This window comes from Mesocricetus auratus, unplaced genomic scaffold (genome assembly GCF_017639785.1).
Source record: "Mesocricetus auratus isolate SY011 unplaced genomic scaffold, BCM_Maur_2.0 Super-Scaffold_4256, whole genome shotgun sequence".
NCBI classification, from domain to species: Eukaryota; Metazoa; Chordata; class Mammalia; order Rodentia; family Cricetidae; genus Mesocricetus; species Mesocricetus auratus.
Genome location: NW_024429182.1, coordinates 39,009,996 through 39,036,838, shown reverse-complemented (window position 1 = coordinate 39,036,838; position 26,843 = coordinate 39,009,996). Strand labels below are relative to the sequence as shown.

Here is a 26,843-nt window from a genome sequence, read left to right as displayed (position 1 = left end):
AGGACCTGGGTTTACTTTTCAGCACTGTGTAGCAGGTGGCTAATAGCCACCTGTGACTCTATTGCTCTTTTATGGTTTCCAAAGACAACCACATTCATGTGCACATACTCTCACACAGACACACATGCATGCACAAAAATAAAAATAAATTAATTCTTTAAAAATATAAGTATTGCTGGGTGGTAGTGATGGCACATGTCTTTAATCCCAGCACTCAGGAGGCAGAGACAGGCAGATCTCTGTGAGTTCAAGGCCAGCCTGGTCTACAGAGTGAGTTCCAAGACAGTCAGAACTGTTACACAGAGAAAACCTGTTTTGAGAAACAAAAACAAAACAAGTTAGAAGATTTCTGTTCAAATATACTCTCGTATCTAATCGTAAAGAATAGAAAAGCTATTCAAGCTTGAACTGGCTTGAGCTGCATGAATAATAACACAACTGTGTCCTCAAGCAAATTTTTAGAGTGAATCCTCTATTTGCCAATTTTTTCATATTTGTAATTAAACATGTATATAATTAAAATCAGATAAAATATGGAAAAGGACATGCATAGTAGAAGAAAGTTAATATGACATAACTTGCCAATCAAGGAGAGTCACCCTTGCAATACCCTTTAAAAACCAAACTACTTATCCTGAACTCCAGAAAAGGAATACCCAAACAACAATCATGGCCTTTGGGCTGTTTCTTACTCATGGCATGCACAGTTCCCTTGGTGTGTATTTCTTCTTCTGTACCGTTTTATTTGCTTTTAAATAAAGCTACTCCCTGCTATTCCACAAATCTGTGTGATTCCTATTTTCAGTTCTTTGAATAAAAGTCAGACCCCTAATCTCCCACCAATGGACATTTGGCTAATTCTTAAGTTTAGTCTCTTTTGAATGAAGTTGTAGTAAGTTTTCTTTTATTTTACTGAACCTGGAATCTTTATTACTTAAAACAGAGTATCTTTATTTTTAGCAGAAATGCCAAATTGCTTTCCAAATTGGTTAAGACAATTTCCATTTCCACTAGCAGGGTAAGGGAGAGGCAGGTGTCTGATGCCCCATGCCCTGAGCAACTCTTAGCTTTTCGGAACATATTTAATTTCAGTCACTCTTTGCAATTTTAAAGTTCATTGCTTTGGTGACTAATAATATTAAGCCTTTTATCACACTTGTTTATTAATTTAGCACAGCCTGTTTGGGAGGTACTGTTTGTTTGTTTGTTTGTTTTGTGTGTGTTGCTTGCAGTCGTTTTTTAAAATTTTACCTGCATCCAGGTCTGTACACCATGTGCAGGCTAGGTGCTCTTAGAAGCCAGAAATTGGGCATTACAGACAGTTGAGACCTGCTGTGTGGTCACTGAGAATCCAATCTGGGTCCTCTAGAAGAGCAACAAGAGCTCTTCTCCATTGAGTCCAGCATAGCCTGTTTTGTCTATTTGTAGCTGTTGAGTTTATTTGTCCATTTTCCATTGGGAGTTTCTTTTTTATTGAGTTTCATGAGTTCTATTCTACATGTGAACCATTTGCTGGCTATAACAAAGAGCTACAATGTATACATTGCAAACTCCTCCAGATAGATGGCATACCTTTTTGTCATTTCATTTTTAATATTCTTAACTTTATTGTAACCAAATCCACAGTTATCAATTTTAAGAATGCTATTTCTTCTTATCTGTTTGTTTGTAAGACAGTATCTTGCTCTGTAGCTGAGGCTAGCCTCATCCTTCAGTGCTGGGATTACAGGTGTGAACCACCACTTCTGACTAAGGCCAGTGCTTCTTAATATTCAGCATACTAAAAAAATTGATTTTTATAAAATCAGTTGCTATTCAGAACATAAACCTTTTTCCACATTATTTTCATGGATAGAGTCTACAATCCATTTGGACTTTATACTTTTGCTTGTAATGTGGACTGAATTACATCATCTTCCTTTCTTTTATTTTGACAACACAATATCTTCTGCATCTCTCAGCAGGGTAACTTTTGGCAATGTATAAGCTTTTATCAAATCTTTTGACTTCTCATTTTGTAAAATGAAGGTAACTGTATCTTCACTATTGCTCATCCCTCTCTTAGCTACATTCTCGACCCTCTTTTTAGCTTTTATTTTTTCATTATCTTTTCAGACTGCCCTTCTACTCACTTTACACCCCAGGAAAACTTGAGTTTGTGATTCTCCTGCCTCAACTTCATAAGTAGCTTGGATTACAGGTGTGTGCTATCAAACCTCTGTTGCCACCTTAAGAATTCAAGGGTATTTTAAAGATAGGTATCTGTCTTTGTTAGGGTTTCTATTACTGTAAAGAGACACCATGTCCATGGCAACTCTTATAAAGGAAAAGGTGGCTTACATTTTTAGAGGTTTAGTCCATTCTCGTCATGTACAACATGGTAGCGTGCAGGCAGACAAAGTACTAGAAGAGTAACTAAATACCCAACATCTTTGTGCAGGCAACAGGAAGTGAACTAAGTCACTGGGTATAGCTTTAGTATACATGAGACCTCAAAGTCTGCCTCCACAGTTAGATACTTCCTCCCACTGCCCAACCACTCCAACAAACTCACACCTCCTAAGAGTGCCACTCCCTTTGGGAACCATTTTCTTTCAAACTGCCACAGTGTTCATACTTTTCAAGTTATCTTTTATTAGTAGCAGGAGAGCAGAAATAAAAATAACGGAACTTGCTGCCAAGCCTGGAAACATGAGTTCAGTTCCTGAGACCCATGTGGTAGAAGAAGACAATGGACACCTGAAAGTCGTCCTCTGGCCCCCACACACACATCATGCCACAGGCACATGAATGGATGGGTGGATGGATGGATGTATGGATGGATGAAAAATAATAAATGTAAAAACTCGAAGTGAAACCTCTTGCCAGGTACCAGACAGCAGCTCTGATAAAGATTTGACCGTCAGCCCAGAAGATCTGTTTCTGAGGCTAGTTCTGCCCTTGTCTTTAGACTTTGTGAAGCTGATAAACTTTTCTGAGTGTCAAGTTGCTCTCCTTTACACATAATGATGGCACATGAGTCTCACCAGGCTGCAGGGCTGATAGACAAGAGCAGACCTGGAAGATTGCAAAGTAAACAGAAAACAAAGTTTATTCTCTAAGGGAGGCTTTATTTAAAAAATCAGCAGAATTGCCAAATGGTGGTAGCACATGTCTTTAACCCAAGCACTTAGGAAACAGAGGCAGGCGGATCTCTGTGAGTTTAAGTTCAACCTGATCTTCAGAATGAGTTCCAGGACAGCCAGGGGGGCTACACATAGTAACCCTGTCTTGAACAAAACAAAAGTAGAGAAAGAAAGAGAGGAAGAAAGAAAGAAAGAGAGGAAGGAAGGAAGGAAGGAAGAAAGGAAAGAAAGAAAGAAAGAAAGAAAGAAAGAAAGAAAGAAAGAAAGAAAGAAAGAAAGAAAGAGTAAGGGGGGAGGGAGGAATCAATAGAATCTGGAGCTGGGGGAGCTCTATGACAACTTCTCCTTCCCTAAATTAGACTTAAAAATTATTTAAAAACAAATCTCTAGTTTCCCATGGTTTCTATCAAATAAATAAGCTAGTAAATATTCACTAAGTGACAAGGTCATTCAAAACACTTTAAATAACTATATAAAATCAACCACACCAATATTTGCACTCTTCAGCAAGACTATTTTCAAGGAAGTCACACACCTCCCTTTTCACAGTGAAATATTGGTGTACCAAATGACCTATACCTGATGTAAAAGAATAAGAAATGTTACTTAAATTGGATCTTGGAAAATGGGGAGGTTTTCATTTGGTCAATGTAAGTGAAGGAACATTCTGAGAAATGGAACTGTATTTACAGAAATTATAGATGTTTAAAGGGAAGCCTTTGTTGTAGGGATTTGTCAAGATTCTTTTTTTTTTTTTTTTTTTTTTTTTTTGGTTTTTTGAGACAGGGTTTCTCTGTGGCTTTGGAGGTTGTCCTGGAACTAGCTCTTGTAGACCAGACTGGTCTCGAACTCACAGAGATCCACCTGCCTCTGCCTCCTGAGTGCTGGGATTAAAGGCCTGAGCCACCACCACCTGGCTACACACAGTTTTAAATGCTACAATTAAATCCTTTTTAAAATAAGGTTAAAAGTGATCAAGTCAGCTTCTGGCCTCCATGTGTACCTGAACCCATACACACATGCAAACACACACACACACACACACACACACACACACACACAAGCACGCCTTACACACACACACACACACACACACAAATGAAAATGATTATTTAGGATAAGAGATATTCCAGCAGAAGGAACAATAAATGTAAAGTCTGTAAAACAAGAGAGTGCACAGCCTGTTTGTGGAAAAGCAAAGAAGCCTGTGTAACAGGGAGCAAGTGAGTGAGGACAAGAGCAGCAGCTTGTGAATTCAGGACATTTCTCTAAGGGAGATGTGAGTCATCCTCGGTATTGCTCTCTAGAGTCCAGCAGTCAGTGACGCAGTAGATTCCTCTTCGTGTGTTCTATTGACACAGTAAACTGAGTACGTTATAAAGAAAGGGGGCTCATTTGGGCTCACAATCTGGTACAAGATTGAAGGGGCACATCTGGTGGTGGCCTGTGTGCTAGCAGAGTCCTGAGGCAGAGGAGGGCATCACATCGTGACAGACAGGGCATGTGTAAGAAACCTAGCCAAATTGGTTTCTAGAGCAGACTCACTCTCAAGAAAACCCATTAGCCTAACAACCCATTAGTTCATTAATGCACAATTATATACATTAAACTATCCATGAAACCAGAGCCCTGGCAACCTCTTAAAAGTCCCACCTCATTCTACCTACTAATATTTCATAATGGAGATTAAATTTCAGCATAGACCTTTGTTTTGTTGTTTGGATCCTGGAGATTAAAGTCAGCACACACTAAGGCAATTTTAACATGTTTTTGTGTATGGAGTAAGGGTTGCTCTTTTTATTTTGGTTCGGTTTTTTGTTTGTTTGTTTGTTCTTAAACAGGCTCCAACTTGTAGCCTTGTCTAGCCTGGAACACAGAGATTTGCCTGCCACTGCCTGGCAAGTGATCAAAGGAGTATGGGACCAAAGAGCCACCAAATTGGCCCACTAGCATGGTATTGGAGAATGAAAATTATATTCAAATAATAGCAATCTTTTTTTTTTTTTTTTTTTTTTTTTTTTTTGCTTTTTCGAGACAGGGTTTCTCTGTGGCTTTGGAGGCTGTCCTGGAACTCGCTCGACAGACCAGGCTGGTCTCGAACTCACAGTGATCTGCCTGCCTCTGCCTCCCGAGTGCTGGGATTAAAGGCGTGCACCACCAACGCCCGGCCAAATAATAGCAATCTTAATACATATGTAATGAACAGAAGCAGAAATTCCATTGTTTTGTTTTGTTTTCAAGACAGGGTTTCTCCATGTAGCCCCTGGTTATCCTGTAATTCATACCTCTGCTCACCTCTTCGTCCCCAGTGCTGGCATTAAAAGTGTGTACCACTATACCCAACTAGAAATGTCTTTTAGGCAAGAAAACTGTATCAAAATTCACTGGATTTCCTTGTGTTTGTTTATATGTGTCATTGTCATTAAGATAAAGTTTCATTTAGCCCAGGCTGGCCCTCATCATAAAGCTGATGATGACTTTGAATTTCTGAATCTGCTGCCTACAGCTTCCAAGCTCTGGGATTACAGGAGCAGGCTACTGTGCCTAACTTAAGATATATTTAATTTCTTAACTCTTCTGCCCAAAAATCAGAGATGGGAAGTTTATGATTTCTTGGTCTGAGGTAGTTCAGAACATCTCCAGCTCTTATGGAAAGTACCACCTCTTTTTCTATGTTCCCTGCCTGGAGAACAGAATGTCCCCGGTGTTTACAGGGCTACATCTCCCACCACATCCTGAGTCAGTTTCTGATGTTCTCCTGCTCAGATTACACTGTGGTTTGTTCCCAGGAAAATGATGCCTGGTGAAGGATGGATGCCATTAATAACTCAGATCCCCTGGCACATAAAACACACCCTACTTCAAATTAAAAAAGGGGGAAACTGTTGCAAAATTAGCGGCTTCACTCTGTACACCTGGACTTCACAGGAGGCCTATGAATGTAGTTTTTGCCAGGGAATTCAATTACTCAACCATTTACTTCTAGATTAAACAATCTGAGCTACGTTGGTATTACGCGTGAAAATGATTCGCTCGTGTGTGTGTGTGTGTGTGTGTGTGTGTGTGGTGTGTGTGGTGTGTGTGGTGTGTGTGTGCGTGTATGTATGTGTGGTGTGTGTTTGTGTGTGTGTGTATAGGAAGCCATTTCTTAGCATCAGAGTTTAAGTGAGGCCAGCTTTTCCCCCTTTTCTTTCTTTTTAAATCAAATTTTCTTATTTACTTATTTTGAAATATTTGTCTCACACTCAGACCTGGAACTCATTATGTAGCCGAGGCTGACCTCTACTCCATGGCAATCCTTCTGTCTCAGTCTCCCAAATGGTGGAACTACAGGCATCAGCCTCCACGTCCAGGTTGGAGCCAGTTTCAAATAGGTTTTTTAGGTTGTTTGGAAACATCTTAGTAAATAGTTCTGTATCTTGGGTTTACTTTAAAGGGGCAATCTGGGTCCTATCATTCCCTCTTGAGTGAATCATCGTTTCCCTGGTCCTCTTTATAATTTATGATCAAGTTGTATTCTATTCACTGTTTTCTAAGCACATCAAGATGTTTGTACAGTTAAAGAAAAAATCAGCCTTTGCTTTGTAAGTGTGTGTGCATATGTACATGTGTGTGGTGTGTATGTATGTGTGTGTGTGTAGTGTGTGTATATGTGTGTTGAGTATGTGTATGTGTGGTGTGTATGTGTGTATATGTGGTGTGTGGTGTGTATGTATATGTGTGTGTTATATATGTATGTGTGGTGTGTGGTGTGTATGTATATGTGTGTGTTGTATATGTATGTGTGTGTGTGTGTTTTAGTTACCCCATCTAGCTCTGAGGCATTGAGCTTATACCCTTTTTGGTTCAGCATCCGGAGTGCTGACATTAGAGCCAGGTGCCACCAAACCTGACATAATTGTCTTTTAAGGATAGTTTGTCTTTGGAACATTTAATTAATTCCAGCTCTCTCTCTCTCTCTCTCTCTCTCTCTCTCTCTCTCTCTCTCTCTCTCTCTCTCTCTCTCTCTCTCTCTCTCTCTCTCTCTCTCTCTCTCACACACACACACACACACACCACACTACACACTTAGTTTGAACACTGATAATGAAGTAGCTTGGAATGTTAGCTTCAACTGAAACAAGGAAACATTGTGCATTTACTAAATCTATTCTGGACAAAGGCAGACCATTAGATGTAAATGCTTGTTATTAAAAATCAAATGAGCCAAGCATGGCAGCACACACCTTTAATCCCAACGCTTGGGAGGGGAAGACAGGCAGCTGGGTGCCTGTGAGTTGGAATCTAGCCTGATCTACATAGTGAGCTCCAGGCTAGTTGGGGTTACATAGTGAGACCCTATCTCAAAAAAGAAAAATAAAAAAATAGTATCTTTGGTTGTTTTTGGAGTCTATGTGATTAGGTTCTATCTGTTAGTTTTGTTTTTTGTAGCTCATGATTTCAGAGGCTGCAGCCTACGGGCACTTTCCTTGTTGCCTCGGCAGTTAAGACAGAATGCTAAAGCAGAAAGCACATGACATAGGAAACCGTTCATTTCGTGATGGCTGAGAAGTAGAGAGAAGTGTAGGGCGGGAGGGAGAGGGCGAGAGAAAACCTGCAGTGCCAGTTACCTCTTCAATGGCCCACCTGAGTGAACTAACTTCCTTCCATGAGGCTACCCTTCCTGTGCCTGTGTCTACCACCTATGAACAGCGTGACAATCAAGCTTCGCTGTAAGGTCTTTGTGGGAGCCGGGCGTTGGTGGCGCACTCCATTAATCCCAGCACTCGGGAGGCAGAGGCAGGCGGATCTCTGTGAGTTCGAGGCCAGCCTGGTCTACAAGAGCTAGTTCCAGGACAGCCTCCAAAGCCACAGAGAAACCCTGTCTCAAAAAACCAGGAAAAAATATCCTTGTGGGAATACTTTAGATCTAGACCACAGCACCCTGAGAAGCAGGGAGCTAACTACTTACTAGCATGGCCTTCTGTTTTAGAGACAAGGTTTCTCTGTGTAGCCTTGGCTGTCCTGGAACTTGCTCTGTAAATCAGGCTGGCTTTAAACTCAGAGTCTGTCTTTTTTGGCCACCCTAGTGCTGGGACTAAGGGTGTGAGCCACCTCTGGCTGGCTTGTTTTATTTAACAGACTCTTACTATGTTGTCCTGACTAGCTTGGAACTCACTGAGTAGAGTGGCCTTGAGATCACAGAGATCTGCCTGCCTCTGAGTGCGGGGATTAAAGGTCATACCACTATATGCACTGGCAGCGTTATGAGTTATGTTACTCACTGGTACAACAAAATTCCTAACGGAAGGAACTTACAGGAAGGTTCCTCAGATTATTCCGGCTCATGGTTTGTCAAGGTAGGACATTGTGGTGGCAGGAGCTTGAAACAGTTGGTCACAATGTATCTGCAGTCATGGAGTAGAGGGGGACTGTTTCTGTTCCTCTCACTTTGTGTTTTGTTTTCATATCTGTGACCTTAGCCTTTAGATGATACTGTTAATCTCAATGGTGACAATAAGACCACTACCACAATCTGAGCCAAATTTGAAGTAAGGTTGATTTTCTTATTGGGGTATACCCCAGAGCTGGCCAGCAACTGCCTCCTCCTAAGTTGGGTTAAAGAGAGCAGTCTCTGGAAACTATTTCTCCAGCCCCTTTAAGGGGTAAAATCATGAGTCGTTGTACAGAAGAGAGACAATGAGGCAATAAGGAGCAGACAGAGGGGGGAGAAAAAAATCTCAAAAACAAAAAGCATCATGTGGTCACCATGTGATTAGGGAGGGTTTAGGAAGGGCCAGGGAGAATCAGGGAGAGTAAAGGTATTCTCAAAAATAAGTCAAGGTCATGGGTTGGGGAAGGTCAGGTTCCAGGAAACAGAACAATTCAGCTCTTTACAGTAAATAGAAACTCAGTTTTAGGCCGGGCGTTGGTGGCGCACGCCTTTAATCCCAGCACTCGGGAGGCAGAGGCAGGCGGATCTCTGTGAGTTCGAGACCAGCCTGGACTACCAAGTGAGTTCCAGGACAGGCTCCAAAGCCACAGAGAAACCCTGTCTTGAAAAACCAAAAAAAAAAAAAAAAAGAAACTCAGTTTTAACAATACAGCATAGTAGTTCCTGCCTTCAAAATGGAGTCAGGCAGGTTCTTCTTTACCACCTACATTCAGCATTAGTCTTCCTACACTTCTCTAAATCCAGTCTAGAAAGTCTCTCACAGACATGTCAGAAGTGTGTCTCCTTGGTGATTCTAGATTCTGTCAAATTGACAGTTAATATTAACTATCACCACAGCTATGGATATCAGGGTCTTGATGACACTGCTCTGCCTCCTCTTAACAATGAAGGAGGCTGGGACAGCTGGGACTCCATGAAGAGACCCTGTCTCAAAAGAAAAACAACATAAAAGCAAGCCTAGGCAGTGGTGGCACACACCTCTAATCCCAGCACTAGGGAGGCAGGGGCAGGCAGATCTTTGAGTTTGAGGCCAACCTGGTCTACAGAGCTAGTACCAGGACAGCCAAGGCTACACAAAAAAACCCTGTCTCAAAAAGACAAAACAAATCAACAACAAAACCAGGGAAGGAGCAAGACCTCACGGTCCAGGCCTTTGATGTACACTGTGGTGCAGTACGCTTGCTTTTCTATCAAGTGCTTAATAGCCTCTGGAAATTTCTATATTGTCAAAACGGGATTTGTAATCATGCTTCTGTCTCAATTCTCCTATGAGAATCAAAATAATGTGCACCAACTGCTGACAATGGAGCAAGGACAAGGTAGATGCTTAGCAATGCTGCCCATTGGTATTTCAGTCCTTAGACTATGATGGAGAGAGACGACGAAGACTTGCCTGCCGTGTGATGGGATCCCTCTCTCTTTACAACTGTTCGAAAGGGGAGAAAGGAAGGAGGGAAGAAAAGCGGAGGGGGTAGGTTTTAATGTATGATTTTTTAAAACTTTTTTGAAATCATAGTTTTATTCTCTGAGAATTCCAAGCAATGCATTTTTATCATATACACCACACAAACACCTCCCCAAATTTGTGAGAGCCAAAGCTACATTTTAAGTTTTACTTACTGTACCTAAGAGATCCATGAAACAAAAATGCCTCTGATCTGCAGGCCCCTTGCCCAAAGACAGATAGTTCCTGAATGCTGGAGGCTATTGCTTATGGGAGATAGCAAACCACACCATTTTCACTCCTCTACAAAAGCTTGTTTGATCCTTTGGCCCTACATGTGCTTGATCATATGCAAGCGGGAGGTTCATAGGCAGGAAACACATCAGGATGTATGCTTGTCCCTGATTGGACCTGATGGGAAATGCGACGAATTGTGGGTTTTCTTCTTAAGGCCTTCCAAAGCTTGATTCAGGGGCATTTTCTAGGAAACCAGAGATGGACTTGGCCAGAGCCCATCTTCCTGAAGAGTGTTTAATTAAAGCTTGATTGGCGGGTTTAATATCAACCCTCTACATTCTCACCTCCCTTTTTCTTCTCCCACTCCCCATCCTGTGACACTAACTGCCCGACCCCACCCCTGCACCATTGAGTCCAGTGTGTAACCCCCAACTACTCTTAGGAGTATGGTATGACCTGGAGTGTGATTGACCTACTAGAGGCCACATCTTCAAAGAAAACGGACTCTTCCTCCCAGCAACCATCAAATGTCAGTAACTCCTCAGCAAGTGGTGGGATTTAGTGTCCCCTCTTCCACTCCATGTTGTGGTTTTGTCTGACTTGAGCTTCCACAGTCTTATTCCGTGCTGTCACGATCACTATAAGTTCACATGTGCAACTTCCCTATTGTGTCAGGAAAACATTTCCTTGAAGTCATCCTCCACGTCTGGCTGTAAGCAGCTGGGAGGAGGAAGCTGTGATCTACACCATCATCATCTTGACCAGGGCAAGGCTTTGTCTTTTCCCTGAGTCTGACCTGGAGAAGACTTTGTCATTTTATGGGTCTGAGACACTGGGGTCCTTATCATGGCCATGCTCATGTTAACAAAACACATTCAACTCAGAATTTCGTCTGATGCCCCAACACATACATGGTTTCCTTTGCATGTTTGTTTGTATGTTGCACAGTTAGGAATAACTGTGCTCCTGTGAATTATAATACAGAAAATATTTAAATGAGACATATATCAAAACTACAGTTCAGGAATTCCAAGGCTCTGGCTTTATTTTGACTGCTCTACAACTACTGGAACACAAGGGATAAAATAAACTCTTTATTTCTATAGTCTTCTGTTTATTCACTAGTCAATGATAACAGAGAGTAGGTAGTTACAAATATTTTTCCAGTGACAATGCAACTTTCATTTGCAAAATAATACATAAAGCTTTTTGAACTAAATGAAATGTGATTATAAGTAAAATTTCTCTTTTATAAGTAAAAATTCTAAATAAATATATGTTTCTTAACAAATTTATAAACCAAGCATTTGTAAACCAAGAAAGAAGTCCAGGTAGCATGTAGAGATTCAGAAGTGGACATGGCCACTGGAAGAGAGCATGTGTAAAAGAGAAAGAGAGCTCCAGGTTAGTCTTTGGGGATAGCAGCATTCAGAGACTGGATAGAGATGTAGAGACAGCCTGTTAATGACTGTCAAAGGTTAAGTCATAGTTGTATGCAGCAAGCAATGTACTAGGTAACAATGCTTGACACCAAAATAAGAAATGCAGCCAATAAGTAAAAGAGAAATCCTCCCAGTGACACAACTCTGAACCAGGGGACACAAGGCCAGAGTCTCACTAGACACCTAACAATTAAGACACATACTTCATTCTCAGCTTCAGTCTACTTCACACAAAGGTAGATAACAAGAATTTTGTCAACACAATGGATGTTAATAAATACTCAAGTGGGAAAACATTGCGCAAACTTAAAATGTCAGCCCATGGCTCTTTGCCTAGAATTGGCATCCTCTAGGACACAGACCTACCCTATTCTGTCCTCTCCTCCATTGCCAATCTTCTGCTGGAATCCTTCCCCTACTAAGGGTGTCTATCTACTTTCTGTAATTCTTTCCTGTTGCCTGATAGCTAGGGCCATAGGACAATTAGTCACTGGGCAAGTTCTGTATCATCTTAGGTGCTGGACCTGAGTCACCAGACTGATCTTTGACTATTTTACTGGCCGACTCCACTCACGAACCCTGGATAATTCTCACCTAACTGCTGGTGTTGGAAACAAACTTAACAGCTTACATCTGACTTGTTCAATCACAAAGATCTCTCGGAGTTCTTAAGACCAAAGAATCTTGTTTCTTAAAGGGTGATAACATGGCAAATTACATGCATATATTCAGCCACCCATTTCCTTTTAATCCAATTCTTGATTTATCCAAGTAATAAAGACTTTTGGCCTTTTAGTCTTAAGAAATATTCATTTCTATATTGAGCATATCTTAGTTGTGTCAAAAAGTCTTGCATTGGGTAAAAGGCTACTTTAAAGATTCCTCAATGAAGTTGTTTTTAGTGAAAGTACATATGACATTTAGGAGTCAGTTGTCTGCTTCCACCCACAGGGATCAAACTCAGGTCTTCAAGCACTGTGACTGCTAAGCCATCTCGCTAGCCTGTTAACTTATCGTAGCCATTAATTATTACAGAGGCAAACATTGTAAAGAGCTATTACATTGCGTTTTAACTGATCTGCTCTAAATATAACTCCATAATCCTTTTCGTTGGCAATTTCAAAAAATGACTTTTAAATACTGAGTTGGTTTGCCCTCATCTTTGAAATGTGGGAAGGACTGGAAATAAAGGAACATGATGCAAATGTCAAATCACACCCAAAAAATTCAAAACCCGGCAAAGGCCTTGATTTTCCCTGAGTTCTCCTAAAGTACAGAGAGAAAAAGAAGAGCTCTCCATAGCAGGACAACTTAATAATGCCAGAAGTAATTCTATCTTTATCATGAGATGGCTATTCTTGGTTGTCAACTATATCTGGGTTGAACTACAATCCAGAAATGGAGGGCACACCTGCGAGAGATTTTTTTTTGGGGGGGGTCTTGGTTTGAAGTGGGTGAATCCACTTCTAGTCCAGACCTTTAAGGCAGGAAGACACATACATCTTAAATCTGTATCTTGAGGCGTGAAGACACACTTTTAATGGGTGCCACACCTTCTGCTGGAAGCCTCTATAAGGACATAGAAGGAAGCTTTTGCTCTTTGCCTGCTCGCACTTGCCTTGCTGACAAGTCCATTCCTTCACTGGCATTAGAGCGTACTTCTTTGGGACCCCCGTTTCTACTGAAAACCATCTGAGACATCCAGCCTTGTGGACTGTGCAACTTTTCTACTCTTGGACTTTCTGTTGGATCATAGCCTGTAAGTGATTCTAATAAATCCCATATATATATTTTCTGCTACTCTAGAGAACCTTAATACATTGTATCAAGACAAGACAAAAATAACCCAGGTCCCTATATTCTAAGGTAGGCCAATAACTTATTTTGTTTTGGGGGCAGATGAGATGGTGGGGGTGGGGGTGAGGCAGGGTTTCTTTGTGTAGTCTTGGTTATCCTGGAACTCAGTCTGTAAACCAGGTTGGCCTCAAACTCAGAAATCTGCCTGCCTCTGTCTCCCAAATGTTGGAATTAAAGGGTGTATCACATGGCCAGCCTTCTTAAGCCAGCTATTTTGGAGACAGAATCTCACTGTGTAGACCTGGATATCCTGGAACTCACTATATAGACCATCTTGGCCTGGAATTCCACCCACCTCTGTCTCATTAGGTCAAAGGTATGTGCTGCTAGGCCTGGCTTAGAGCTTACGTTTTTGTTTTTCCCCAAAGATTGAGTTGGGGTTACTGGATCTATTTATTTTTCCAACAAGGCCATATCCAATCTCTAATCTCTCTCTCAATATTCCATTCCTTAACAGACTCTGGTGTTGCCTGTTTTGGTACCAGTACTAAGCAAAGGCAAATCTCTGAATTCAAGGCCACCAAGAGACTCTGTCTCAAAACAAACAAACAAACAAACAAAAAAGCAACTCTTTTTAATTGACTTATCAGAACAGATAGTGGAGTTTCTAGACCACTGAGACTTTTTTCCTTAAAACTCTAAACTGCAAGCAATTTATCTGGCTGTTCACTTATACGTCAGTGTCATCATATGAACAACACCTAAAAGCATAAGTCTACATAGACAATACACAGGTCTTACTTAAGTTATCAGATTTTGTATTTCTTGTCAATTTTAAGTTATGATATTGATCTGGTTTTTTTGTTTGTTTGTTTTGGTTTTTCGAGACAGGGTTTCTCTGTATTGTTTTGGAGGTTGTTCTGGAATTCGCTTGGTAGACCAGGCTGGCCTGGAACTCACAGAGATCCGCCTGCCTCTGCCTCCAGAGTGCTGAGATTAAAGGCATGCGTCACCAACACCAGTTCTGGTTTTGCTTTTTTAATTATTAAGCAATCCTTAATACAAAAATGACTCACTATAAATAAAATAGAAGACTAGATTTTGAAGACAGAAAGTCTAAGTCGATTATTGATTAGGCTTTCGGCGGACGTGCAGGCATCAACAACTTGATTCTAAAATGACTTTGTTGTTTAAATTGGACAACATAAGAATCTTGTAAAACTTGTTTTTTGAAACGGGAGAGTAAAGGGAGACAGTAAGTTATGCTGTTTTTAAAAATCCTCTTGTTATTTCTATTCTCAGTAAGTGTGGCTTCCATTAGCCTTTCCATCCTCTAGTGCTCCAGGCAGGCATCCTTTATCGTGACTACCTCACCCCGACAAACAGACAGGACAACATTTTTCTCAGGAAATTACTGTGATAAATTAAAGAGACTCTAAATGAAACATACGTGACACTGAAAATGGCTGGTAAATAGTAGCAGGTATTTTTATTATTTTCTAGTTTGTGGAGGTAAATCCCAAAGATTCTAGAACCAAAGACCCAGGCTAAACCTCAAATACATTACTTAATCATAACAGTATAATCCCGAAATAGGTTTTTAAAACACATTATGTCCCGGGTCTTCCACTGGCTGTACTCAGAGATATTTGATTTGGAGCATCAGGACACCAGCACCCCTCCCCCCACACTACTCCCACGATATCAAAAATACCAATCACCCCAAGTAAATAAGGTTCCTGAGCTCCCGCCAAGGCCAACCCTATAGTACCTAGGGGAAAGGCCTAGGACTCTTAAATATCGGAGACGAAGTGCCCTAACTGCATTCTGGTTGTAGCTAAGGTAGCCCTAACCATTTGTGTATGTTTTCTTTAGACCTGTGGACACTTCAGCTGTTCCCAGAAACCGTAAAAAGGCAAGACGTGTTTCTGTTCGTGCTCTGGGCAGGTATCCAGCACCTTGCCCTTGTCTGGGGTCCGGCTTGTTTGTCACCTCGCTCCCTTTCTTCAGTCAAGTCCCGGCTCTCCGGGCTTCACTAGAATAGTCAATTTCCAGGGTTTTCTACAGGCTGGCCTAACAGTTCAGAACGGCGGCGCGGGACTGGGGCTGGCGGGCGGTCGTAGCCCAGAGGCAGCAGCGAACCGCGACCTTGGGCGGCGGCGGGCGGAGCTGCGCTGCGGCGACACCCGGAACCGTGCCAGCCTCCTCCCGGCTGCTCCTGCCTGTCCCGCGGCGAAGGTACAGCAGCGGAGTTGGGGGACGAAGCGTGAGAACTGGGCTGGCCAGGGAGGCTGAGGGCGGACAATAGGGTTAAAAATAGACGCGCCGCCTCGGAGGAGCGGCCGCAGCAGCTCCACCCAGGGGAACCGCCGGCCCGACAGTGACTAGGCGACGGTGACCGCAACCTCCCCGGACTCGCCCCGCCCCCAGGCGCGGCCCCGCCCCCAGCCGGTGCCTGCAGGCCAGGGGCGGGGCCACGGCCCTCCACGTCACCACGCTGCGGCGTGCCGACCGGGTTTTCGCTGACGCACAGGCCCCGCCCCCGCCGCCCTTTCCCTCAGATCCCGAGCGCCGGTAGGAGCTCGAGCGTCAGTCGGCCGGATCGTGGAGCCGTGTGCGTCTCGTCAGGTGTCCGCTCGCCGCCCGGAGCCGCGCAGCTTCCCTGTCGGAGGCGGAAGCCCGAAGAGCACCGTCCTCCGGCCCTCTCGGCGTTTAGGCCTCGCCGCGCGCCCCGTGCGCCTGGTCGCCCGGCCGGGACGCCGCTGTGGAGGTGTGGGGCGCCGGCGGCCGAGCGCCTGGAGCGGCGGTATAGTCCGCGGCCTGCGGGCCTCCTCCTCCTCCCCCGCCGCCCTCCCACCCTAGCTGCGGCGGGGCTCGGCCGCCTCGGCGCTTCTGCACGAACAAAGGAGGCCCCCGCGGCGCCGGCGTAGCTCCGCCCGCGGTCCGGCCCGCGGCGGCCACTAGCCCTTTCCCGGAGGCCTCGGTCCGGCCCACCGCCCGGCGTCGCGCGCCAGCTCGCTAGTGCATCCGGGCCCCGCAGGGTAAGTGGCGCGGGCCGGGCCGGGACGGCGCGGGGGCGGGAGCACGCCCGATCGGCGAGCACAAAGACGGGCCCGGGCGGACGGCCGGCCGGGACAATGCCCGGCGTGCTGCGGCTCCAGGAGCCGGCCGGACGGTAGACAAAGGCCGAGGCGGCCGCCGCGCCCGGCTCCCCGCACCGCCGAGTGGTTCCGGCGAGGGGCCGCCGAGTGCATGACTCAGTGCTTTTTGGAGCAGGCCCTGCCGGGCTTCCCGGAGCGCGGCCTGCGCCGCGAGGGGGATGGGGGCCTCTGGGCCCCGAACTCGGTCGAAACCGCTGGAAACCCGGTCCCACGGCTCTCTGCCCGGAGGTGTTTAGTTCCTCAAGATTCCCCTTCGTGGAGGCAAATCGAGCGCCTCTCCCTTTGTCTACACGAGCACTAACGTTTTGCTCGCTTTCCATGCACTCCTTGGAGCTGTATTTCTAGGAAGGCGGTATAAGTTAAGTGTCCTTTGAAGCTGCCGGAGAATATTACGTGGATTTTTAGGAGAAAATAACATAGGTCAAACCTCGTTTCTTAAATTTGGTGTTCAGTAACTATAGGGAGTAGTAAGATAAAAATGAATTTTATCTTCTCGTTTTGATGATTCCTTTCAAAGCGAGATCTCAACCTCAATTGGTGAAAATCTTTCACTTTTACCTTTCAAGTTTGTTCTCAAACTGTCCCACCCAAACTAAGGTATTTGTTTTAGCTGCACCTTTTTTCTTTTGTGCCTAGGACTGATATTAAATCATGAAAGGGAGCTTTTAAAAAAACTGTTTGGCTGAGGTAACCGAGACCTGGAGACTAAGGACTTGTCCAAGGTCAGGCTTAGTGGTCCATTAGAGCCTAGAATTCGGGTCTGACCTCGAGGTTAGTGAGTGGTCTCGCCACTTTAAAACATGCGTACCTTAGCTAGCCAGCCCATAGTTTAAAAGAAAAGCTCATTCATTACAGTTTTTGAATTGGAAAATTGTTTGGTTAGTCCTGCGAGGTTCGTTTTAAGCTATGAAGAAAATCCGTGAACTTAAACAAAAAACAATTGCAGCTATGCTCGGAAGGGCTTATGGGTGAATACTAAGTCTCTAACAACTTGTTTTTTGTTTTTTCCAGAATAGAAGGGAAATACAATATAAACTAACAAACACCCTATAGTTACAGTGCTATAGAGTGTTTATGCTTCCATGCTTTCTCCACTGTGTCTGCTTACTCCCCTCTCGCCCCTTTACAGTAACCACTTTTTACTTTGTTATTAATTTTGCTTGTACTGTGGATTCAATATGAGGTTCTTTGATCTTGCATTAGAAAAACCTGGAGGCTTTAATTGCATTTTGTTATGTGAGATATATGAATACTGCATCGTTAGTTCTTGGGGTTGTGTAGGAGTTGGCAGGCTCTGAGATATAAATAGAAGCTGATTTCAGAGGCCCCTGTTGACTAGGCTTTATGTGAGAGCCTCCATCCAGCTCAGCTTGTCACATTGCAGCCTTGTGACAGGCTGAAGCGCCCTCCCATGTGATCTAGGCTTCTGAGAAATATTAAAGCAAGCTGTGCACATGTGATGGTATTTAAAATCTGACTTACTAGGGGAGGGGGATTATAGGAGACTGGTGTCTTTTGGTTCTTGTTCTTTGTGTGTACTTTTTTTTTGAAGAAGGTGGAATCCTTGTCTAGGTGGGGATCTTCTCATTCACAGAAGAAAAGTGCTTTCTGATTCACTAAAAGACAGGGCTGATCTGATCAGTTGGTCTTAAAATTCCCTCAGTGTGCTTTTAAAGAATACCAGGTGTCACTCAAAGTTGGAGTAGTAATTGAGATTATCATAGTTCTTAAGTGGGCTGAAAAGGCATGACTTCTTGCATAGGGGTCAAACAAACTGCATGAAGAAAATGAAGATACATGATTTATCATTTTCTGTGCTTGTGTTACACTCAACATTTTAAAACCTCAACTAAAAGTGTTTATTAAACTGCATAAGTAATCTTGAAATATTTACGCTGCCTTGCTCTGAAATGAGTCAGCTAAATTCCACTCACAATTTAAAGAGGCAGTGTCCACTAAATTACTACTGCTGTTCTAAACTGGCTTTATTTTAATCACTATATATAAGCTTGATTTGCTCTAATAAAGTGCTCTTGTGCTAACAAAAGGAACGATTGCTGTCATTGACTGTTAAAGACTGGATACTCATGGTCAGGGTTTTGTCCTGGTCAAATCGCTTATTCCCCTTTACTCATTTTTGTAATTTTTGCAAAGAGTTAATAGGGTGTGCCTTACTGTGTAGTAGCTGAAAAAAGTGACCACAGCTTCCTGTTAACCAAATGCTCTCAAATAATGCTTTTTACATAATTCTTTCAGAAATAATTTTTCCTACTGTGTATTTTCTCTTACATAGTGGGAAACATAGTAAACTTAGTCCATTTTATGCCAATTAAAAAACTTTTGGAATACTCAGGTATGCTTGCTACGTAAAGTTTCTGGTAGCCTAATATTAAATATTAACTGTGATCAGAGTATGTTTTTCTATTGCTTACATCATCAAGTTTGGATTTGGAAAGGTTTTGTTTTTGACAGGAGAAAAAATACTTGTTAAAGCTGAATAGAGACTGAAAAATCTGACTGCCAGTTTCTGCTTTACAGGTTTCTAAGCACTGTTACTACAGGTGTCTGTCTCAGTGGAAGTATTACTGATGGGGTCCAAGTGTGTCTTTCAGATGGGTTCAGGGGTTAGTTTTATGAAAGCTTTAGATGGTCTGTAGAGATGACTCAGCCATTAAGAGTGCTTGATGCTCTCATAAGAAAACCTGGATTCAGTTCCCAGCACCCACATAGTGGCTCACAGCTGTCTGTTAACTTCATTTGCAGGGAGTTGAGTGCATAGGCACCAGGGATATATGTGCAATCCATACAGGCAAACACTTACACACATACAATAGTTATTTAAAAGCTGCAAGGCTAAATTGAGGATTCAGCCAAGTTGAACTAACAAATATCAAGAGGTAGGGATTAGTTGGATTACTGTGAGGTGACTTTTTTTCTCCCTATTTATGCATTTAGCCTATTTAAGTAAACATCAATTGAAATGCCTGACTTGTAGGACAAGAGCAGAAAGTAAAAGCGACAGTTTTCAAAATTGATTTCAAACAATCCTGATAAACTGGCAGGCTGCCATCTTCAGAAACTAAAATTCAATAGTAACAGATGAAATCATACACATTGTTTAATGGTGTAATTTCTTTTTGGTCCTAGAAAATTCTTTCACATTCTGTTTTTTAAAGTCAATAAATACACTCATTTCTGTTCAACACAATCTTGGTTTTTGTTAGGAACAGATTCGGTGTGGTGATGATTGTATTGTATTCAATTTGTTTTTGCAACATGCTAATTTAAAAAATTCTGTTTTGTTTATAGCAGAGAAATATGGCTCAGGAAACTAACCAGACCCCAGGGCCCATGCTATGTAGTACAGGATGTGGCTTTTATGGGAATCCTAGGACAAATGGAATGTGTTCTGTTTGCTACAAAGAACATCTTCAGAGACAACAGAATAGTGGCAGAATGAGTCCAATGGGTAAGTTGTTTCCAAGGTGGGATGCTGAAAAAAACACTTGAACTGGTTGACAGAACTTAAGAATCAAGAAAATGTCAAAAACTCAAGGAGAGAATGCCTGACAAGAGCTTAACATTAAGACAACAGCCCAAGTACTTGCCAAGACTACCTCAGGAACAAATGACTATTCTGCAAACACCTTGTAATATTTTTAGTTTTCCTTTTTGAACTTTTCATACATGTGTTCTTTGGGATATTGACTTTTTTTTTTGTCTGAATGTCAAGTGTAGGATTGCAATGAAGTGAAGGTGCTTAGATCACTAAATTAAATGCAAGTATTGATACTAAGTTTTTACTTAAGTGGGTTTTTGTAGTGCTGATTTGTTTCTAACAGATCCCTTTTTTTAAAATAGGGACAGCTAGTGGTTCCAACAGTCCTACCTCAGATTCTGCATCTGTACAGAGAGCAGATGCTAGTTTAAACAACTGTGAAGGTGCTGCTGGCAGCACATCTGAAAAATCAAGGTAAGAGTAAACATTTCAGAGTAATAGAAAGTCAATGTGTCTGTGCTATTTGTAAAATCAGTGTGGTTGTATCAGGTGGCCTTGGTTTTGCCTACATTGTACACTGATAGATTCCATTAATATCTAGCTCTTGGATCACTAAATAAAGGTGTCTATCACAATATATTCCCTAAACCCCTTGAGGCCACTGTTAAAAATGTTGTTATTTCTTTGTAATTGAGGATTAGGGATTGTAAAGAATAAGACTCTGTTGACTGTATTATAGTGCCTCACAAGGTGTTTCTACACAGCTGCTCCTTTTGTCCTTAAATTATGGGCACAGTTAAAATACTTTCTAGAACTATAATGTGATGCTATACAAATATGCAGCCGAGTTGATGAGCCATTTATCTAATTACTTTCTTTTTACTAATTTATGCTGGGTATCTAATATCTTTTCCAAATTACTTAATCTGGTACTATTTGATCATGTTGGAAATAACACATAATTTAAAGTTGAATTGACAACCTATCTCAAAAAATAATACCCTTAACATCTTTAAAAATAATTGTTTGCTTGAACTCAAATAGAAATGTGCCTGTGGCTGCCTTGCCTGTAACTCAACAAATGACAGAAATGAGCATTTCAAGAGAGGACAAAATAACTACCCCGAAAACAGAGGTGTCAGAGCCAGGTATGCTTTTTAAGTTTAATACTAGTTCAGTTCTGAATTTCGAAGTATGAGAAAGAATTGAGTCGGTGATGGGATTCTCTCCTTTTGTTGAATTACCAAAGAGGAAGAACTATAATTTACAAGCCAAGAATATAAGTAGTATCAAAAAATATAAACTAGCTAGTATTTTAACCCTCTTCTGCTCATCCCCTCATTACAACCTCATTCCTAAAATCAATCAGGTAGTCTGGAAACTGTATGGTAAGAACTTAATGATTTTAAATGTCATGGCCATGGGGAATTTTATAATGACTATTTAGTGGAAAGGTTTTTGTTTTCAATGAGTACTGCTTTGGAGCTATTTTTATAGCACAGCTTGAAAATTCAATGTTATGTATTCTCTATCTGCACATGATTTACTCAGATCAGCTAGTTTTTGGTAAACTGAAATATGAAATGATTGTGGGGGGGAAATGGCAGGGGATTGCAGTCTGTCTTGAAGACTTGCTAACATGCCTCCCCCCTTGTACTGTATCAGTCTCATGAAGTCCAATTATTTGGTCCTGAAATATCAGGCAAATCTGTATTTGAAATGAGTCCTACTTAGAAAAAACTGACCAAATGCTTGTTTTACACACACACAGAAATTACTTGGAAGTAGATCTGTAGCTAATAATCACATTTATTATTACTTGGTAGAAATCTATGCTTCATTGTTGTTTTTTCTTTGCTTTTCTATCCCCTTCCCTTAGATATCTGAGGAGTTTATTGTTAATGTTTTAGGTGTGGGCAAAGAAATGGCTTAGTACACATTTCCAACTACCTACTCCAGTTGCATTATTAAAGTATTAAGGTTATCACAGTTGAATAGGAAAAAGTAGTATCTTCTGTTGGTCTGCTACTAGGCTGTTGATCCCACTGTGTGTATTTGCTACTGTGGATTGAGAGATCAGTTTACATTAAAGCATTCTGCATAGGAATTGGTATTGTTTGGATTGCACTGTAAATCATTTGCAGTGTACAGTTAGGTTTAATAAATATAAGCAATTAGGTTTATAAGCAAATACAGTTAGGCTTAATATATAAATATTAGCAAGTTTTTTGGTATTATGAAAAACTCTAGGGATTGGGGCTGTAGTACAGCGGTCTGCAATTTTCATTCATTTGTGACAAATCTTGATAGAAATTAACAAACGGATTAATAGAGGGTGGGGCCTTTTGATATGTCGGTTAATCAGAGTCACAGTGAAAATGAAAATTGTGTCTTTAAAACAAACAACCTAGTATGAAGGTCAGTTTGGTTGTATACCTGTAATCCCCACCACCCATGGGATTAGGCAAAATGGTGGCTTCATGTTCATGGACAGCGACAGCCTGGGTAAAGTATCAGACCATGTGTCAAAACAAATCCTGGTCTGCTGTCTAAAATTAATAATTCAAAGAATATCCATTATGTTTGATAATCTTTGTTTTGTTTGAAGAAATTTCTTACCTGGTCATTTACTAGAAGTATATACTAGTATAATAATTGGCAGGAAATATTCAAACTAAAGAAAGGCATTTTAAACATACATTCTGAATCTTAGCTGTTTCTCTTAAGTATTATTCTTCTAGAGGTTTCCAGATAGATTTCTAATCTATAACCTTGTCTTTCAGTTGTCACTCAGCCCAGTCCATCAGTTTCTCAACCCAGTACTTCTCAAAGTGAAGAAAAAGCTCCTGAGTTGCCCAAACCAAAGAAGAACAGATGTTTTATGTGTAGAAAGAAAGTTGGCCTTACAGGTATTAACCCAAAACATAGTATAAAAGCATCACTCCAAAAGAAACTATTGGTTTTACACATTAAAACAAGAATAAAATGGATCCTAATGCCGGGCGGTGGTGGCGCATTTCCAGAAAGGGTGGGCTGATGGGTTGACAAGTTGGATTTAATTTCCATCCAGTTGTAATGATGGCCTAGTCATGTAATTATTATTTATTAACTTCAGGCCTTGTGAATTGTTTTTCTTTATTTGAACCCCCCCGAAAAAATCTGTCCTTTTTGATTCCTTCCTTTGATGTGTACAGAGAAAAGTTAGCTGAACTAACAGCAGTGAACACCTTGGAGCCAAGCATGAAATGGTCTAGGTGGTTTTGATTTTTCGAGATAGGGTTTCTTTTCTGTGGCTTTGGAGGGTGTCCTGGAACTAGTTCTTGTAGAACAGGCCTGCCTCTGCCTCCCAAGTGCTGGGATTAAAGGCATGCACCACCACTGCCCAGGGATCTGGGTGTTTTTTACAACAGAATTTTGTAGTTGGTTGTGTAGTTTTCATTTGAGAAACTCAGCTCTTATGTGGTGTGGTAAGACTATTTTACATTCAAGTCATCCTCATTCTAGAACTTGTATGAATTCTACCCTGTTGTCAGGAGTTGACAGTCTTTCATAATTGAAGCAATGAAAATCTGTTCCTTTTGTCTAATGAATAGGGTGCTTGTTTTCCTAATTGCTACAAGTTGCCAAGTGATTCCTCTTGTTTGTGCAGGGTTTGACTGCCGATGTGGAAATTTGTTTTGTGGACTTCACCGTTACTCTGACAAGCACAACTGTCCATATGATTACAAAGCAGAAGCTGCAGCAAAAATCAGAAAAGAGAATCCAGTTGTTGTGGCTGAAAAAATCCAGAGAATATAAAATTACTACATGTGAAGAGACTGAAACTTTGTTTTTATTTTAATATATCGTAGGAAAACATTAAAGAGCAGATGCATGGCCATTTTCCTTTGATGTTCTCCAGAGTTTTGCTTTATACTTGTCTGTCTTATAATTGATATTTTAGGATGTTTGGGTGTTTGTTACAGGCAGAATTGGATAGATACAGCCCTACAAATGTATATGCCCTCCCCTCAGTAAAATTGGACAAAAATCTGCACAACAAATTGAAATACACAGATAATAGGAACAAAATTTAGTTCCATGTGCCAAATTAAATGAATGAAATCTCTGCATGTTTGCAGCATATCTGCCTTTTGGGAATGTAATCAAGGTATAATCTTTGGCTAGTGTTATGTGCCTGTACTTAAAAAAAAAATGGTACACCAGAAAAGGACTGGCAGTCTACTACCATAGTCAAACTTCACCTTAATTTCGACATGACTTTTGGAAGCAGGAAGAAAGCTACAAAACCAGTATTTTGGTGCCATGTGTAAGCCTGGTTAAATTGGTCTTCTAAAAGTTGTCAATTAGGACATTCTGCGAAAGGTAACGTCACAACTGGTTATAAGTAAAGCCATCAAGTCAACAACTGGGTGCCTGGGATAATCTTAGAAGCTTACTGTGCTGGCCTGCACCAGAAGATATCTGCATTCTCATTACTAAAATTGTAGCACAGAACTACACTAGGATTTGTTTACAAGAAGAAATTTAACTCTACGTTTGGTTTTCACATACAGCAGCTCTGTTAAATAACATGCATCTGAATTTTAAGTTGCAAAGGTATCTGAACAGTTAATTTTTCATGTGCATCTTTTGTTGAATGTTTTGGTTCAAGAAAGAATGTTTAAAGCTTTTTAAAGACTTCAGTTCTTAATGTAACTGTACCCTTCTGCATGGAAAATCATAACCAACATGGCTGCAGTAGACTTCTTTAGTGGTATCCAGCACCACTTGCAGAGGGCTGCTTTATCATATTGTATTTGGGTGTAGGACTCTAGTGTTCTTGGGTGTATTGCATGGGCTGCATTATCTACAGCATTGTACAATAACAACTAGAAAAGGCAGTATACTTCACTGATGCTTGTCTGGTAATATCACTTCTGTGTTATAATGGAAGGTTTTTTGTGATGTATGAAACTTGTGTTTTTTATATATAAATGAGTATAGTTAGATTAGTGTTGTGGTAATGCCTGTTTTCATCTGTAAATAGTTAAGTATGTACACAAGGCACTACTGATTTATTGCAGTGTTCAGTCCTAGTTTTTCATTATTAAAACATTCAATTTTGCTTCAATTTTATGTACTTTAGTTCTGAGTTAGATTTGCAGATGTGTACAGATAGTTCATATTTATGTATTGCACATAATCATGCTATTCAGCATTGATGCTATATTGTATTATGTAAATAATAAAAGCAGTGTACAGAGGGAAAATTCTTGTTCATTGGGTTTTTAAGCCTTAGACCCTAAAACAGGGAAAATAGGGAGATTTTTCATATTCAACTTTATAATTGTCTGTTACAAATTTATCTTTCATGATCATTCTTGAACTCAGTCTCATGAGTACCATGAGCTGGTCATGAAACTTCCTCAGGTGTGGCACATGCTGGGCAAATTTTGAAGAGCTCAGGTTCCAAATTTGAGAAAGGAATGAAATTGAGACAATTACAATTATGTTTTTTTGTGTTTCTTCTGGTGACATAAGAATCCTGAATGATGAAGTATGTCTTTTTTTTTTTGTAGAAAACTATTGCTTTATTTCTGTATGGGTTTGGCTCTGATGTGGAGAGGAAAGCAAGCACCTTAGACTGAGTATGCAGTTATTATTAAATGCCAGGCCAACTGAAATCAAGAATAAAGCCCTTGGTTTTCAGGGAGGACCTTAGAGTGGAAATAATCTGGTTCTTGACAAATGCTACTGTTGCATCAAGTGGGAAATGTTTTGCAGAAGTCCATGTATTGAGCAATAGTATCTCCCTTAGACTGTAGGGTATTGAATTGGTTGAATTAAAAATACAGCATTTTTAAAGGGAAACTTGTTCATGTAAAAATGACTTTGTCTCCTTAAAAATGTTTTAAAAAATGTGATGCTTTACCCACATGTTAAAGTAAGTACATTTCTGAGTGCTGTTTGGAAGTTAAAACTTAGATGGTCAGATGGTAGACCCTTGTTCACCCTGTCAACATGTGAAGTCTTAAGTGGCAAGACATTGCATTGACTCCATAATCACATTTTGGGGTAGGGAGGTATATTAGGGTCTCAACCCTAGCTCAGGTCTGGAACTCATTGTACAGCCCAGGTTAATCTGTTACTTGTAAATTTGCCTTAATATCCAGGGTGCTGGGGCAGATCCGTATTTGTCCATATAAAATGCTTGTATATACAAATCTTAAGATTCGCATCTATATGTGTCTATATATCCAGATCTTAAGGTCCCTGTTGAGAGGCACAGAGACCTTAAGATTTGGATTTACATTTGTATTTAGGAACATCAACTGGGGAGAATAATTTTTAGTCTGTAAAGCACCTAGGAAGATTTGCTTCCTAGACTCTTCATTAAATTTAACTATTTAGTGTACCTTGAAACTCAGTACTGTGTTAGTCCCATAGATTGACAAGTCTTTTCCTGTAGTGGGGCATCTCTCTTAAAAAGCTAGGGCTTCGAATCCAGTGGATGGTTGCAAAGCAAAGGTAGGTGGTTTTGTTTGTGCTAAGGATTTAGTATTGGTCTATCATTGGTTTAAGACCACGCTACCCTGCTTCATTTATTAGTGATAATATGTAATTCAGTAAAGCAGTAATGAATTTTAAGATTGAGTACTTAAATATTTGCTACTTAATTTTTGTTTTGTTTTTTTGTTTTACGAGACAGGGTTTCTCTGTAT

At 41.1% G+C, this 26,843-nt stretch overlaps 1 protein-coding gene across 1 annotated transcript; it reads left to right on the top strand.

The window, feature by feature from the left end:
• The first annotated feature begins 16,363 nt into the window (after positions 1–16,363).
• Zfand5 (zinc finger AN1-type containing 5) lies at positions 16,364–25,391 on the top strand. Its single transcript, XM_005063769.4, has 6 exons — positions 16,364–16,520; positions 19,950–20,109; positions 20,502–20,613; positions 21,184–21,287; positions 22,923–23,048; positions 23,789–25,391. The coding sequence occupies exons 2-6, from the start codon at positions 19,959–19,961 to the stop codon at positions 23,935–23,937; spliced, it is 642 nt and encodes a 213-aa protein (XP_005063826.1). The 5' UTR covers positions 16,364–16,520; positions 19,950–19,958; the 3' UTR covers positions 23,938–25,391.
• The last annotated feature ends 1,452 nt before the right edge of the window (positions 25,392–26,843 follow it).

What these genes read in the sequence shown, in the direction of transcription:
- Zfand5 (XM_005063769.4), top strand. Translation starts at nt 19,959, where the DNA reads ATGGCTCAGGAAACTAACCAGACCCCAGGGCCCATGCTATGTAGTACA. An exon ending in TGGCAGAATGAGTCCAATGG is followed by an intron (nt 20,110 to 20,501) that starts GTAAGTTGTTTC and finishes TTTTTAAAATAG; the next exon opens with GGACAGCTAGTGGTTCCAAC. An exon ending in AACAGAGGTGTCAGAGCCAG is followed by an intron (nt 21,288 to 22,922) that starts GTATGCTTTTTA and finishes CTTGTCTTTCAG; the next exon opens with TTGTCACTCAGCCCAGTCCA.